Consider the following 18,009-nt stretch of genomic DNA (forward strand, 5'->3'; position numbering starts at 1 on the left):
TTGAAATATTAAATAAAACTCCATTTTTGGAGTTTTATTTAACATTGTCATTCTTTATATATCGACATATGGCCGTCGTGTTTTAGTGCACTTAAAATCATTCTGCACCACCAAACTGCATTCAGCCTTCTTTACTTCAAGGACCAATGACCTTTTCTTCACATTCTTCAGTTCACATGTGTCTGCTGTTCACTCGGGGAATGGCAGGACTCTTCACAGCAGTAAGTGACAACCACCCACCCTGTACAGTTTTTAATTCTGCTAAACATTTTCTTTCGTGCAGGTTCTCCTCACAGGCTGCTGGTGAGAGGCTGATCCTGTAGTCGCTCCAGTCATGCATTCAGATCTGAGAGATAACAGTGTAGGCTTTCATCAGAAGCCACGCCTCAGCCAGGTGTCTGTAGGAAATGCAAATGCGAGTCCTTTATATTCAGGTCACTGGTTCCAGCAGTGGTCAGAGGAGAGACTATTTCCTTGAGAAATACTATTTACCACAGTCTGGGCTATACTGTATCTCTGTAAGTACAACACTTTATCTGTTTTTATTTTTTCTGTGAGGATACTACAAAGTTCAATGTATACCTGATTCCTAGATTTTTTTTTCTAGTTGTCTTCTGAACCTGTATAATATGTCTTTCTTTAAAAAAATGTCTCTGTTTTGTATGTCATTAATCTTTTTACCTGATTTCTGTAGGGTAAAGTTTCATTTCAGCTGCATCATTGTGAATCTGTACAAGATGGACTTGTATGTTGTCTCTTAGACACCTGGTATTAAATATATTTAATTTTTCTAAGACTTAAATTGAATTGTTTCTTCTTTCCCAGGTTAAAACATTAAGTACTTGCTCGTGGAGGTGGTGTTGTACACATCCTTCCTTTGTTAAATATATACGCATAAAGATTCTAAAATAATTTTAAACAATATTTTGTATTCCACAATATTAATTTTAAAAGCTAAAAAAAAGCTAACATCGCAAGTGATATTCTTTACTTTTCAAGTGACCAGGTGTGAATTTACAAAAATAAATACACTTAAATACGTACAGAAAATAACAGATTGCTGTTTTTAATTTCCCATTTCCGTTTTTAAAAAAAAAATCAGTATTCCCTCCTACGCCATATGTATTTCTGGAAAAAGAGGGCAATTTATTTTTTGTTCCATTAGGGTCTCAACGAATCCCTCGGGAAATATCTGTCGCTCTTCAGAATGGAACAAATCATAACCATTCAAGGAGATTCTTTTAACTAGCCATGAAACATCTAATGGATGTCATCAGGGAACCATGACCGACACCAGACCTCTAAATGGATGGATGTCCTTTCTCTATTACTTCTCTGATAGGTCATTTTGTGGCACTTGATGACTCAAAAGTTTGGGGTTTTTTTCTCTTCTTTCTCTTTTTCTCGCTCTTGTTTTTTTGTTTTTACCTTATTATTAGACAAAAAAATCTTACATTCACAAAAAATAATTAAAAAACAACAAGAAGAAAAAAATATTTTATTTATATTATATTTAATATGAATTTATAATAATTAAAATATTAATTCAAAAACTTCCTATTGATATTCTTAACATCCTGTGCCATTCAAGTATGTCTTTCATGGACCCCAAACATTCCTATACTCATTAAGTTTCCCCTGTTAATTATATAAAATCTTTTCTTGTGATACAGCCTCTTTAATCCATTCTTTGTACGACATTTTGTCCAACCCTTTTATTATCTTTTTAGCAGTAATACAGAGTCAAGAAAGTATTGGTATATTGAATTGCCGCTTTAACCTTTGATTAAAAAGAAAATATTAAAAAAAACAAGACTCAGAAGTTGTGGTTAATAAAACGGGCCCCTTGTTTTCATTCTGCCGTCCTCAGCGGTTACCATGACGTCGACCATGTCCATGAGGAGCTTCAGCACCAGCGGGCACAAGCCCTCTTTCTCCAGCGCGTCCCTGCGAGAGAGCTCGTGGAATCGAACCCGGGCGCCCATGTCCTTCACCTCCGCCCCCCTGTCCCGGGCTGCCTCCGTGGGGAACAGCCTCAACGGGCCGGCCGTGCTCGGCGGCGCCGGGGTCCCCAACGAGAAGGAGACCATGCAGGGGCTGAACGACCGCCTGGCCAAGTACCTGGAGAAGGTGCGCTCCCTGGAGAAGTCTAACGCGGAGCTGGAGCTCAAGATCAAGAAGCTGATGGTCGAGAGAGCCCCCAAGCCCCGCGATATTGAGGCCATGATGGCTCAGGCCCACGCACTCAGTCAGGAGGTGAGTCCTAGCCCCCTTGTCACCTCCGACCTCTTCCCTGTTTCTCTTGCGTCTCCTTGTCATTCCTAGGTCTTTTTACATTGTAGTGGCCAGATGAGGAAAGTCCTTTCTGATCTGTGTCCTTTCTTGACATTCTTATAACATATTGTATCATTTCTTCTCTTTGAATTACAAATTGCCTTATTAAAAGAGCACTGGTACAACTGCTTCTCTAACACTACGACTTCTTTCAGCAAGGCTAATAATGTCAGGCATTCTCGTCTTTCTAATTTGTGTTTAAGTAGGAATCTGTCATAAGCTGTGTGCATTATAAATAGTGGCGGTTGCTACAGCGTGATGACTCACGGAAAGCAATTTGAAGGTTAATTAACTGCTTTTGCCTTTATGACTGTTTAAGAGGCAAATGTAGCTCCGATTCGCTGATTTTCGTACGAGAAGAAATTCTTAAATTTGGCACGGTGTCTTTTTAGTTCTACACTTTTATGTATTTTGCCCTGTAGCACTGGAGAAACATAATCTCCCTGTAAGTGTTTTTTTTCTATTTACACTGCACTAATGCAGTATACAGAGTGTAAATCAACTGTATTTCTGGGGCTTTCCATGTTTAAATATTAGGTTAACTCAGGCTGTGTACCAAAGTAAGGATTAAAAGGTTATCTTTTTAATGGATGTATTTAATGGATATAGCTCCCAATTCCCCAGAGTTCACTTGCCATGAGTCTTGTTTGCCATGTTTTTAAGGATCTAACAGATATGTGTTACAGAGCTTACAGCACTGTGTAACGACAGATAAAATGAGAGGGTTCAATTACCACATCCTACAGTCTCATTACAAAAAAATGTAAATCTTGGAAAACGGTTTTCTAGTATTTTAATCACAGTCATCCGGCTATAGATTTTAAAATTGTGGCTGGAGTGGTTAGGACTCTGGGTCAGTGCCTGAGTGGGGAACTGATGTTTTATCCTTGAGTGAGGTACTACACTCAGATTATTCCAGTTAAGCTGCCAGCTGTATAAATGGATACAAAAGTAGATTGTTCTGGATAAACACGTCAGCTGAATTAATGAAAAATAAGAGGTCGGTGAAAATTTGTGGAAAGAATAACTGTTTGATTCATGGAAATGATATATTTTTGTATGTGTAATCCTATGCTATCCTGGCACGCACCGGTAATGTCTAAAATTGAATAATATACTTCCTATGTACTATTGAAGACCATCTTTTTTTTAGAATGGTTTACTGCAGCTAAAACAATTTGCACGGCAAATATAAACAAATCGTATTTACTTACTTCAATGCAAATCTTCTCTGTCCTGATATTTTCTTTGGATATTTACACAGAGTCACTTCACACGCACAAAGCAAAATCTCTTAAACACGAGTAAGGTGGATGTTACTGAGACAGTACAACAGCGTGGCATTAAACACTGCCCTTTTGTTTGAACGTCACACTTGGATGCAGCGCTTCAGGATTCTTGCTTCATGCCTTTCTAGGTCCGAAAAAAGTCCCTGGAAAATGCTAGAATCCTGCTGGAGATCGATAACGCCAAACTAGCTGCGGATGACTTCAGAGTCAAGTAAGTGTGTGTAGGGCATACAAACAAGTACGTTCCACAGAGAAAGACTTCATTTCAATGGCAAACTGAGTACATTGTGCTGAATCTCCTTTTAAACAAATTCTTAGCACATTCCATTCCTGATTTCCTATTAATAGTGTTTGTAAACAACAGTTTACATACTTACTAAGGTATACCGTAGTAAAGCACAGTAACAGTAGTAAATCATGGTTATCAAAAGTTACGACCGACAGTGTGGTAAAACCAATCTGTGACAACAACATGTTCTACATTACATCACATTCTCTGTTCCAGTTTCTGCACATTATGATTCAGGATTCAAGGAAATTTTTAACGAAAGAACAAACTCCTACTGGAAAGATTATTCAATCGTGATTTGGAGAAAGTGCCCTGAGGAAAAAAAAAGCTGTTGAGGTTCCCACCCCCTTTGACAGCCTTCCAGGGTAGGGGCTAAACCCAGCTGTACTCTTGCTGATGTTCCAGTTCTCCACCTGGTGTTGGTTATAAGATGGGCAGTTTAGGACAGCAAAAGGTTAAACCTCAGTTGTACGTATAATTCTCCTGCATCATACAAAGTGCAGACTAAGACCAGTAATGGGATGAAACTAACCATTATGTGCCTCTAATATAGTTACAGTACATGTAGGAAATTATTCACAAGTGTGCTTCAAAGTGGAGGTAATCATGCTTATTGTTTGCAGCACAAAACACATGTGAACAGCAGTGAAAGTTAATGTCTTTCAATGTTTTCAATTCAGAGCTTTCAATACCGTTCAATTTTTGTTTTGGATGAACAGGACAATATAAAATCAGAAGCGTGCAAGTGCCATTTCTGAAACATCCTCTTCAAATGTGTTTACAGATAATATGCTTGGCTACCCTCATATCCTACAAGCAGCTAGTCTGGTTTTCCCCATGATAACATGAATCCATTCTTTAAAGATCTTTCATTAAATAACTCCATGCCTCTTTTATGAACTCCTCCCCAGTTCCCCACAACTTTCTGCTCAGTTTTCAGTGTGTTTCTGCTCAGTTTTCAGCTAGGAGCTCCGCCAGTGCTGTTTAAAAGTGAGACAAGAATCACTGCCATTGAGATGATAGGAAGTATGAATCACTGCGCTTGTATTTGCCAAAACAGTTTTTTACTTCTTCTGGAGTCACAACAATCTATAAAAGAGGACACAGGTTGAAACGGTCTTCCTTTGTTGTCGCTGGGTACAGGTGGGAGACGGAGGCTGCCTTGAGCCAGTCAGTGGAGAGAGACTGCCAGGCCCTGAGGAAGGCCAAGACTGACCACGAGCAGATCATCGCCTCTCTGAGAGGGGACCTGGACAGCCTGAAGGAGGAGCTGTACTTCATCAAGAAGAACCATGAGGAGGTAGGTCCAGCCTCCAATTACAAGCCCTACAAACAAAGTCTACAAACTCCCCTACTGAATTAGAGCCTTGTGAACAGGTATGGATATATCCAATTTGTATCGACCTTTGCTGTGACCTTGAAAGTGCTTCGTCATTGACCAACAACAGGTTCATTTTATCCCACAGCTGAAGGGCTGACCCCATGGCTTCAAACAGATTCCATTTGTTTCCATAGCTTTTGTGTGAGGCAGCAAGAGGATAAGGGCGGTACCATATCAACTTTGGGTTGCTTTGTCTTTCAATGGCTTTAAACCCAAATCTCTTTTTTGAATGCCAAAAAAAAAAGAAAGCCCAGATCGTTTCATCTTATTTACCATAAGGATCAATAAGAAACAGTAGGCCTTGAGTTTAGAAATGTAGGCTTGACTGTTCCCTGGTCACATTCGGAACTACCACACAACCTGTTTTTAATACACTTACAGCACATTCAGAAATTAATTAATAAGGATTTCAATCTCTTGCAAATGTACTTTTTTGGTAGACAACAGGCACTAGTTTACAGTTCTTTGGGAATGAAGAGGAAGCAATTCATTTTAAAGATCATTTAGAAGGCATTTTCGGAAACATGATTTCTGCAGTGCCTTTTTAAGAGTTAGAATACTTAATTTCGGAGTGATACTTCAGGCAGTATGGAGCTGGATAGCTGTTAAAACATTAGGCCTTCTGTTCATTGGCCTATATTTGAAATTAATCTTTAGAGAACTCAAGCTGAAGGGAAGGAATAGAATACTGTAATCTATACCCAGTTCACAGCCTTTTGTTACTACTTTACTGGGGAGGAGGAAGATTTGTTATTGAAATGCAAAATCATGATTTACAGATGGAAGTGTCGAGGAAGCAGGGGGTTAATTTTAATCTCCGTTAGGGTGGGGGAGCTGTTGATGTTCCCTCTGGCAAATCCGAAAGCAAACAGAAAATCCCTCCCGTTTTTTTTTCGTTGTTGTGTAGATACAGTTATGCATACAGCAAACACAACAGATAAAATAACATTGGGAGCTGACAAATGGGCTTATTTAGACAGTGGGCGGGGAGCCTCATTGTAAAACTATCACTCTTGAGTCTGAGGATAAATGACATACAAAGCAAGTCAAAGGGGGCTGAAATTTGACACAAGCCTGTTGGGGCCTCTACATTGTACTATTAACTATTTAGAGGAAGTAGGTTAATAATTTATGTGAAATTCTCACCTTCCCCTTTCTGAGAGAATGTTGTTTTCCCATTTGAGGCCTACAACACCTGGCTCTTGTGTGAAAGAAAGCACCGCCACTCACCGGGGTGTTGGGTGTCTGCTTTGTCCTTCCAGGAGATGGCTGCCATCAGGGATCGTTTAGCCAACGAGCAGGTGAACGTGGAGGTGGACGTGGCGCAGGGCCCGGACCTCGGGCTGGTCCTGGCCGAGCTGCGCGCCCAGTACGAGGGCATTGCGCGGAAGAACAAGGAGGAGGCCGAGGCCTGGTACCAGAAAAAGGTCAGTGAGGCCTAATGGGCCATGATGTCTGGCGCACAAATCCGCCCTTTACCTCAGCCAAACCCTTTACTGAAAATGGTATGACACAGATTCCTCTGAATTACAGCACCCAGACAGGTATTGTATATATAAATAATATAATACAAAATATTATATATATATAGTATATAAAAATAATTTTATTCCATGCTGAAAAGAGAAGAAAGAAAACACAACATTTCGGCTGTGGAGCCTTCTTTGGGTGTGAGGACTCCACAGCGCTCACACCCGCAGAAGGCTCCACAGCCGAAACGTTCTGTTTTCTTTCTGCTCTTTTCGGCATGGAATAAACCTATTACTTGTTCCTCTGCAGCCTACGCATGCTGACGCAGCCACGCACCTGAACTATATAAAAATAATGTCCATTTTGGAGGAAAACCAAGTGTAACCCAGTGTTAATGTGAATTAATCTTTAGTGTCTAGAAAACATAGTGTGTTCTGTCACAATATTCCCTTGCATGCAGCAGCCTTTATTCACAAAACTAGCTCAGTGCTGATTTGACTAATCACTCATCGCTTGGCCCTTCGAGGTCACCGACAGGTGCGGCTTTGTGAAGGACCTGATGTGATCGGCTGGGTTCACGTCCACGCGATATTGCATTAAATTATGTAAATGTGCCTGGTCTGCATATAAGTTGCGTTTTGCTCTTTGCTCTTTATCATACACGAAAAAGAGCCTTTTTGTATGTAATGTTAAGTGTAAAACGCCTAGGACTACAGAAGCTTGCTTTGTGGTGAAACAGCATGAGGGTATGTGCTTTTCTCATGGGTAGAAGACAGATGGAAATTTCAGAGTCCAAGGATGGAAATTCAGAAGGCGCAGATGCAAATTTCTGTAACCACAAGTGAATTGTGAACCGACAATAGGAAGCACTTTACACACACGCTCACAGCTAAATAGAAAGCACTGCCTCCCCCAGGTGAGAGATAAGATCACTTTATTGGCCATATACAATTTCTTGCATTAGGAATTCATCTTTTCGCAGACCCCAGCTTGCTCTCAGGGAGAGAAGCTTGGGATCAGAGCGCAGGGTCAGACATTTTTATACGGCGCCCCTGGAGCAGTTGGGGTTAAGGGCCTTGCTCAGGGGCCCAACAGAGTAGGATTCCTCTGCCGGCCGTGGAATACGAACCGGCAGCCTTCCAGCCACAGGCGCAGATCCTTAGCCACAGAGCCACCACTCCGCCCCATCAAACCACCACACCACCCCATAAAGCCAATTGGCACAAATTTCTACAAAGATGTTATTGGCTGGATGAGCTTTAGGTGGCCAAGATGACTTTTTCTGCTTTTGATGCTTGGCCCCATTTTTTCCTCAGCTGGGCATTGGTTTAAGCTCGGAGAACTCCCTGGCGTTTGTCTGCTGGTCACGCTCCAAATCAAATCAAAGTTTATTTATCAAATGCACAACAATACAGCGTGCAGCAGTAGTTGCTGGCACTGAAATGTCTTTTCTGCGAGCTCACAAAAATCACAAGAATCACAAAAACACAAAAATCACAAAATTAAGGTTCCGAAAATAAGATTACATAATAATAGATGTGATAGAAATTGAATACAACTCAATATGAATAGAGCTGCTATGTGGCCATGGTGTGTGCAATATATACATGTAGTGCAGTATGCTGAATACAATGACAACTGTATGTCCATGTAGACATTACAGGTGATTTGCTAAAGGAGCTGCAGGTTGGCTGTTTAGCAGTCTTATTGCCTGGAGGTAGAAGCTGTTCCGTTGTCTGTTGGACTTGGACCGAATGCTTCGGTACCGTTTGCCAGATGGTAGGAGAGAAAACAGTTTGTGACTGGGATGACTGGGGTCCTTGAGAATGGACCTGGCCTTCTTCAGACATCTAGCTGAGTAGATCTCCTGGATGTTTGGTAGCTCACAGCCGGTAATGAGCTGTAATGTGCCTGGTGTCTCTCTCTCTCTCTCTCTGCAGCTGGAGACGGTGCAGGTGGAGGTGAAGGAGAGCAACGAGGCTCTGCAGAATGCCCAGAGCGAGCTGAGCGAGAGGCGACGTTTCCTGCAGGGGCTTGAAGTAGAGCTGGACAGCCTTCGGAAGCAGGTGAGGCTCAGCTAGCCACTGTCCGGTCTGTCCCTGCAGCTGACCTCCCGTGTGAGTTGCATCACAAAGCCTAATCATCATCATCCCCATGAATACACATGCAGTGTTAATTTCGGCAACGAAACCTATGAGGAAAATGTTCCTCCCCGACCTGTTTTATCGTCAACATGTAGTCGACTAGACTAAATTGTCTAATAGACATAGTCAACTTGACTAAGACTGTGACTAAATCAAAAACTGGTGACTATATTAACACTGTATACGTGTAGATCACACGTATCTGCAATTTTAACAGCTGGGCATACCTGTAATTTGCAGGGTAGGATTCCAAAGCTTGTGATTGTGACTGGTAATGTGAATTTGTTTGGCTGGTGCTTTCGTCCAAAGTAAATTATATTTTTGCCTATTTTTACCATTTGGAGATACTCTGTGTTGTTCAGTTTAGCATTGGCCTCAGAAGACTAACCACCACCACTATCTGTAAAACTCCCCAAACCAAAATAATAAAGGTGGCTAAGATGTCAGACAGAGGTCTAGCCTTTTTATCCTTTTTGTCATATTTCTGATGGGATTTATGTCTAAAAGAGGAGACTTTCAAGAAAAGTTCAATCAGAGCGGAAAAAAACTTTGAAAGCCCATCTGTCTGATGGTGTACAGCTGTACACCTGTATGTGTTAGCTGTTCCTAACTCATTGTTTGCAATAAAGTCTAATATGACAATCTAATAGGAAAAGTAAGAAAAAAGTGAAATAAACTCTAAAAGCTGAAAAGTCAGGTATTCTGGGTCCTGTTTCTTGGGGGACTAGACTGTGTCTCTGAGGTAATTTTACAAGATTTGTGTCACATCAGAAATAACCCTTAGTTTGGGGGTGTTTTGTTTAATAAGATGATAATAAGATAAGATGATTGTGATGAAGGGGTGAAAAACACCTAGGTTTAGCTACAGTTCAAAGCATAAACAGTGGCAGAAAAACAGATTGTGAAAATATTAAAACTTCAAAAATACATTAGAGATGTATTATTATTTTCCCTGCTGATTAGACGATTCATGTCACTTCTTAAAATAACCTCAGTTCTAGCACTTTTTGGAAAACAATGGGACCCATCTTGAAAAGCTGGCATTTGTGCTACCCTCATAGCTGAAATGATCACTTCTTCAGACAGAGACAGTCAGACAGTTCCTGTATTGACTCTGTGTCCTATCTAAGCTAAGCCCATATTTGCTACATTTCCCCTTTTATCTTGAGTGAATGAAGACAGATTAATTAATGTTGCCATTGTCCCAACAGGGCTAAACAAGCAATGCCAAGGACAAATGTGTTTCAAATTCTCTTTCACAGGATGAGACTTTTCTGCAGTCCATTGTGCTTCAGCCACAGCTAAAGCAGTGGAACTTTTCCCTGCCATTGTGTGCAGTAGATGAATCAAGATCAAATGATTGCGTTCTAATTGCATCTGTTCAAATAAATGTAGTGTTGACTCACCTTTGTCAACTGAAGGGCGTCATTCGCCTTTCCAAATTAGTAACTCTTGATTTCATTGCAATCGGCAGGTTTTGCAGGAGGTAGACAGCTCTCGTTTTTCTAGTTAAGAATTATGATAGAATTAGAATTATGAGGTACAATCTGTAATAACATTATATCATATACTATTGATATTACTCTAATATTACTGAAGTCTTGTGCTCCTGAAAAAAAAGATTTGTTGTGGTTTGCTCTGGGTTTAAGGTTTCTGTGTCCCTTCTTGTGTGAAGGGCACAGAACAAACAGCACATTTATTCTTTGGTTTGAGTTCTGCTCTGAAGATTGGTTGCTTTCCTCAATTTGAACGTGTTTTATTCTGCAGTGTGCAGAAATGACTATGAATTACAAATAATGCCTTTTCCAAAAAATATCTCCAGTTAATCAATAGATTTAGACATCATTTCCTAACCAGGTTCCATTCGTATTACTCGTCTAATCCAGCAAATCCAGATTGGTACTCCTACAGACACTAATTATTAATTAATAACTGGCTTTCTCAGGTTCCATTACCAGCATTACTGGTTACAGCAACAAAAAAAAAAGGCAATAGATTCGTGACAAAGATTTCAACACTCATACCAAAGCAGACAGATGGCGAAATATTTCTTAATTGACTTTGATATCCTACACAATTTCTCATATGCTGTAGTAATGTAAAAAATGTCTTAGCAATGGGATGATTGGAGAAGCACAGGCAGTGAAGTATTCTCAGAGAAGGGCCCAGAACAGGCTTCGGCAACAGGGATTTCCAAGTGTCTTTGCCAGCATGCCTCTTGCCTGCTCAGGAAGGACATTATCCAAGAATGATCCAAGGGGTTGTTTATTTCTTGGGGCCGACAGGGGGCGCTCACCCTGCGGTCTGTCTGTGTGGGTCCTAATGACCCAGTATAGTGACAGTATACTGTAAAAAGGCGCCTTTACTTTGAGATGTAAAACCGAGGTCCTGACTCTCTGTGGTCAATAAAAACCCCAGGGTTTTTCTCAAAAAGAGTTAGGGGTGTTACCCCAGCATCCTGGTCAAATTACCTGGATGGGAGACCTCCTGGGAAAGCTAAGGTTGCTGCTGGAAGAGGTGTTAGTGGGACCAGCAGGGGGTGCTCACCCTGCGGTCTGTCTGTGTGGGTCCTCATGCCTCAGTATAGTGACGGGGACACTATACTGTAAAAAGACGCCGTCCTTTGGATGAAACGTAAAACCGAGGTCCTGACTGTCTGTGGTCATTAAAAATCCCAGGGCGTTTCTCGAAAAGAGTAGGGGTGTTACCCTGGTGTCCTGGTCAAATGTCCTCCTGGCCTTTACCAATCATGGCCTCGTAATAATCCCCAAACTGGCTCCATCACTCTCCTCTCCTCCCCACTGAGAGCTGATGTCTGGCCAGGCTCACACCAGCTGAGCTTCAGTTTTGAGTTGCAGGGTGATATGGCTCCTGACCATATTACCCTGCCAAATAAGTGGCCTGAATACGAATATCGGAATAAGTGGAATGGATACATTAAAAACCAGACCGATGGGGGGGCTCAACGAGCCGAGGAGAGAGGCTAACATCTCCTGGGACTCTTTTCTCCAGGTGGGCGTGCTGGAGGACAACCTGGGGGAGAGCACCCAGAAGTACGCTGTGGATATGGAGAGCCTGCGGATGAAGATCGCCCAGCTGGAGGAGGAGCTCTCCCAGCTGCGCCTGGACATGCAGCGCAACAAGACGGATTACGAGCAGCTGCTCCGCATCAAACAGAACCTGGAGATGGAGATCGCCACCTACAGGCGCCTGCTGGAAGGAGAGGAAGTGTAAGGAAACCCCTAAGCTTTCTCCACGTCTCAAAGGACTGGGTCAGGGTCCTACGAGCTCTGCCCAGAATGTATGACCTCATGTGTAGATTATGCTGTAAATCTGCAACATTAGTTTTTCCTTCTTTTTTTGACGAGAATACTCCCACCTGGGTTGAAAGATCAAAAGACATCAGCTGGGTGGAGAATTGGGCAAACTAGCTATTGTACTTGAATGTCTGTTTGCTCCACCTGCTAATTTTATACACAGTAGGTGCTGTATGAGTCATGGTATTTATAAGAAAAGATATCTATATTTCTTGGAATAAACCCAAAACAATTCCTGCAGTCCAGGATTTTTTAAATTAAATTAATGCTTCACAGACTCCCAGCTTGCACCCGTGTTATAATGAAAACGAATTCAAACTGTCTTGTGCTCTCTTTTGGGATGCCGCTGATCTAGTTACACTAAGGTAATAGTTCTGTTGCTGAATATTTATGACCATTGGAGTGACACATTTCTTTTTTGGTCTTACAGGCCTAAGGAGCCACCTCCACCCAAGAGTAAGTACACTGTCACTCCCCCAATCCACCGTCCTGCGTTCACCCAAAGAAGTGGCAAAGCAGGAAAAAAATTCAGTCAGATCCTCAGATCCACTTTTAATACAATGCAGAGTCTGAGACTCCTTTGTAGTTCATACAGGTCTTCACAAGATTGTTATGTACTGGCAAAAGAACAGCACTTTGCGAAGTCTGACAATAACAGGGACTTCTCACGACCCTGCCCCCCCCACGCTTCCTCCAAACTGCAGGGCAGTCCTCTGATTCTTTCACATGGAGGCTCAATCCTGCAGGAGATATAACTCAGGAGAATCCTTGACCCAGTGGTAGTCTGATAAGAGAGGAGGCACATGAGGAATCATTACCTGCTTACACATGATAAGAATGCTCACTGCACAGCTGCCCTTGCCTTCCTAAGCCTTCCTGTTTGTTAAGGCTGAGAGGCATTCAAGCTGTTCAGTACTAAGAGTATTGTGAAGACAGAATTGATCACCCCTGTCTCTCCTAGCTTGCCAGTTTCAGGACTTCAGTGTCATTCAATATCTATCAGCATCACATCAACACATCCCAGAGCAATGTGGGTCACTCCTTGCTTAGCAATATCGGCATTAAATCCTCCTTAAGATTCCCTGAAATGGGAATTCTGTCGTTTCCATAGCAGCCCAAGTCTGCATGGTGATTATTGTGACGATTGCCTGTGCCTGAGATGATGTCATAAAAAAAATACTTACAAACACTCTGTATGATAATCATCATAAAACCATTTACTTTGGAGGTGACTCACCCTGTAAAGGCTTAAATTTGCAGACTTCCTATAGCCTGGAGTGACAGCAGTCACTGGAAAGTAGGATGTTACTTCCTCCTACGAAACCCGTGTGAAAGTCTAATCTGTCTTAATTGTTGTCACCTTGTGATAATGTGTGTTAGCTCTTTGAATGGGCTGAACTTTGACACACTTTGCTTTGAGAGCTTGTGCCAAAAGCTTTATCATAACGCCATTAACATGGACAGAATGCAGCGTTGCACTGAATAAATAAATGCTATTTTAATGACATTTTAAATTGACACCGAAGCCAGATTGATCCCTAGAAACCGTTGATACAAATAAACGCAAAACTGAAAGGTTATTCATGTGCCAGGTTGTAACTGGAATGAGTGGATTACAGATTTGAGGACTAGCACAGAATACGAGCAATGTAGCCCGGAACTTTGTATAGGCTTTGTGAACACAAAATTGAAGCCATTTTCATTATTGACATTTTTAGTCTAGCCTTGAAATATGAAGTCCTGTATTTTCATTTGATTCAGATTTTGATTAAATTATCCATTTAAGAATGAAGGTTTCATGCCTGATTTATTCTGAGATGATGGAGAAGGGGGCTCCAAGAGACCCCCAATCGAGAGGTTTTATAACCAATCATTAAATTAATCTCTTTTTCTAAAGACTTGGAGCTATTTACTTGTAATCCTAATTCGGGACGCGGGTGATGGTGTATTACATTGAATAATTGAAAGGTCATTTGCAACAAAACTCTGAATATCCTTTAGCCCTTAAAGTTCCTACAACTGACCTGAAGGTCTCTTTAAAGAATCAGCACCTGAGGAGCTGTGGAAAGTTGTTAGATTATTCCCTCAAGACCAGTAATGATCTCATCTAGATGATTAAATATGATTGAAAGACACATTCAGATCCCCAGGATAAAGACAGGCCACTATTGCTCTACCTATTGTACCTATTATAAGAAATACCTGAGACATGCTCAGTTCTCCTAAATGAAGACAGTTAATTCATATATGAGAGTACATATGTGAACTGATGAGTGCTCCCTGAATTTGTGGATTTAAACTATTTAAACAGTTTACATAATTATTTTCACAACTTTGGGGTCCTTATCGGGAAACTACTATATATCAGCAAAAATCTACATTTTTCCTATCTGCTGTTATGCATATGCCCTTTAAACCTGAGCTTTTGAAATGAAAGGAAATCATGTTGTTTCTGCACCATAACAGTGGAGCAGGACGATTTCTAACCTCTCTGGGCCTTTCCCGCACATGAAAAACTTTACTCCTGTGTCCTCGAGTGTCACATTCTGCTAATCTTGTCTGTTTTCCTGCAGAGCCTGATGTGATGACGAGAAAGATTGTGAAGGTTGTCACGCAGACCATGATTAACGGCAAGGTTGTGGACGAGTCCAGCGAAGTGGAACAGATTGAAGAGAAGAAAAAATGAGACAAATTTCGTGGTGCACAGATATTCTCCATTGCCTGTTGTTAAACCTTAAACTTTTTCCTTTCTGGTGATAGTGAAGTGTAGGGACTACATTATATATGTTTCTAATTTTGCTTTTTGGTGCATTGAGATACTGTATTTTGTCAGAAAGTAACAAAACAAGCTTCACTGTTCCTGTCAATTTTTTTTTTCCATTGTTCTTATGATATCTTAATATCTTCTGGTTAAGAACAGTAATAAAGAATTTCACAACACGTTTTGCTTCTACGTGAGTTTTCTTTGATTGCATATTCATCCCGCAAGACTGAACCAGAGAAGAAATCCACCTTACTGTCTCTTGGTTAATGACATTGTCCACTCTGTTGCTCATCACATGTATCATCCTTACAAAGTTCAACTGATTTAAGTTTGAAAGTGAAATCAACCGTGTCAGTGCCTTTTGTCTTAGATTTTAAATTAAAGACATTCTTCATTGCAATTCTAAAAATCCAATAGTTTAACTTTCTGAACAAGTGCAGGTCTCTATTCCAGATGAAAACCCTAACTGTAAAAATCAAACGCATTATGGGCTCAGTTCAGATTTAGCAGCTGTGTTTGACGGCTTGTATCACTTCTGATCTTAATTGCTTAATTGAAATAATTATTTGACTAAAACATTAAATTGCCAGATTGCTTAGGCCTTAATCAATTGCTAATTGAAAATTAGGTGCTGGAATCCCAAGCTATTGGGACATTTCATCTCTTAATGTAAGAGCTACATTACTCCACTTGGGCGGAGCGTTGGCTCTGTGGCTAAGGATCTGCACCTGTGGCTGGAATGTTGCCGGTTCAAATCCTACAGCCAGCAGAGGAATCCTACTCCGCTGGGCCCCTGAGCAAGGCCCTTCACCCCAGCTGCTCCAGGGGCGCTGTATAAATGGCTGACCCTGCGCTCTGACCCCCAGCTTCTCTCCCTGTCTGTGTGTTCGTGTCTCATGGAGAGCAAGCTGGGGTATGTGAGAAGATGAATTCCTAATGCAAGAAATTGTATAGGGTTAATAAAGCTACGTTATGTTACAATATAATCAACTGAATGTTAGGCACAAATGTGTCTAGCACTTGGAAAGACCTCAACACACATTCTTGTCTGCCAGTGCACAAGCAGTGGGGTAGTGGCTAATCACAGGTTAATAATGTCTAATGTCTACTCATGTTAGTATCTTTTTTATTTGGCGGGTTCTTGCTTGTTTCTTTAGGCAAAACGAATCACGTTTAAGAAACAACATATTTCAATATCCAGGATTCGTCAAAATGCTGTCGACAACTTTGACCGTTTATTACAAATGAATTACTGTGACAGAAAAACGAAAGCATAAATATCAAAGTTCCTAACAGTTACCCTACAGTCCTTCGCCATCTGTGGAGGAATAAACAAAACTTTAGGAAATACTTTGCATTTATACTTGTCGACTCCGTTTTGACCAGCTCTGTATTTTAAGAGAGAAGTTGAAGTTATATATTATAATCCAGCTCAGGTCTAACACGATGAATAGATGATAGTCGAGCTAGCTGCACCTGCAGCAGCTCTTTTGTTTAATTAGATTAATAGCACCAGGTGAAGGTCATTACCTGACCGAAGATAAGGAAAACAGGAGGTGTGAGAAGAAAGGAAGCCTTTGTACTCTGCTGGGAGATGTGGAATGGCTGGTATGCAAAACACAACACAGGACTTCTTTCAATTAAGAAAATTGTCCAGAATTAGCGTGACGTGGGCGAAAGCGGTCTGCACCATACGCTCAGTCTGAACGGGTTTCATTCCTCTGTCATGGTAATGCTACTGTAATGTCAATGGTTTCTGCTCTATTCTAGGAGGCTGGCTGAATGAAAAGGAGGAGACCATGTTTGAATTCAGTAAACCAGACTGTGAAGGCTAGTTTCTGTAAACTGAATGCTGTGTCAATGGTTGCTACTGTGCCTCACACCTCTTAGGCCTTGGGCACCCCAGTGAAGTTTCCACCACTTTATTTGTGTGCATTTTCACTGGGTACTCCCATTTCCTTCCAGCTTTCCAAAGACGTGCTGTCTAGGTGGACTATCTCTAAACTGTCCCTGTGTGTGTGTGTATGTTCTGATGGACTGGTGTCTTGTACAGGGTGTTGTGAGCTGTGCTCCCTGTATGGGCTGTCTGTTACCTTGATCCTTACCAGGAATAAGTAGCTTTCTGATAGTAGCTGGACAAGTAGTTCTGTATAAATATATATGGATCCCCCCCCCCCCACACACACACACACACACACTCTTTTTCAATTGAATGTCAAGATTCCACTGCAGTAACTTGTCTCATTGCACACTTGCTGGGTCTGGATATTCTATTTTTCTGCCTCGGATTAATACTTTGTCTGGGGGGGGCATCTTTTACCCTCGGAACAGTGGCTTTGTTGCCTACAAACCCCGTCTGAAGATCTGAGAAGCATTTTAAATTGTGTCGGAACAAAATGTTGTTGACAGCACGCAGTTTAATGACTCAAAGGAGAGGCAGACTTATCCTTTTCAGTGTGTGGATGGCCCATTGCAGGCACTTGTGTAGGCTCGTTCCTTTGTTTGAAGGAAGGCATGGTTTCTGGGAGGTAGGCTTTTATGTGCTTGCATCTTAAAGGATCTCCGAATTGAAAGGAAGCTGAAGAGAGCTTTAATAAGAAAACGTGCTAGACAAAACGTAATAAAACACGCAATGCATCTTGAATATTGCCTGTTGGTAAAAGTGCCAAGGATATTGATGATGTGGTAAATATTCCAAGTTTTCAACCTTTTAAGCTTATGTGTATGGGGATTGTGGTGAAACAAAAGAACATTCATCATCACCATTGATTTGAATTACAATGGCAGATGTACAGGCCCAGACTGTAATGTGACATTTATCATGCCATGCTGTCTAACTGTATGAGCAGGTCCCTGCGTGATACCATAAATTTGCTTTCTTAATCTCTAGTGTGCGGTCTCGTTATGGTTTTAAGAAATTATCTGCGTCTTCTATCCAAAGTGTTTAAAATCGAACCCGTTTCCTAACCCTTTGGCTTTTACAGTAAGACCATCCCGGATGCTTAATTAAGAACGCTGTCC

General features: G+C 41.3%; 1 protein-coding gene across 1 annotated transcript; it reads left to right on the top strand.

Annotated features, from left to right (window-relative positions):
• Window positions 1-428: 428 nt before the first annotated feature.
• Window positions 429-15,164, top strand: LOC148816197 (keratin, type I cytoskeletal 18). The gene is made up of 9 exons (XM_088940763.1): window positions 429-518; window positions 1,871-2,256; window positions 3,752-3,834; window positions 5,056-5,212; window positions 6,556-6,720; window positions 8,704-8,829; window positions 11,920-12,137; window positions 12,655-12,680; window positions 14,798-15,164. The coding sequence occupies exons 2-9, from the start codon at window positions 1,879-1,881 to the stop codon at window positions 14,908-14,910; spliced, it is 1,266 nt and encodes a 421-aa protein (XP_088796889.1). The 5' UTR covers window positions 429-518; window positions 1,871-1,878; the 3' UTR covers window positions 14,911-15,164.
• The last annotated feature ends 2,845 nt before the right edge of the window (window positions 15,165-18,009 follow it).

Source organism: Atractosteus spatula, chromosome 23 (assembly GCF_055471065.1).
Source record: "Atractosteus spatula isolate fAtrSpa1 chromosome 23, fAtrSpa1.hap1, whole genome shotgun sequence".
NCBI lineage: Eukaryota > Metazoa > Chordata > Actinopteri > Semionotiformes > Lepisosteidae > Atractosteus > Atractosteus spatula.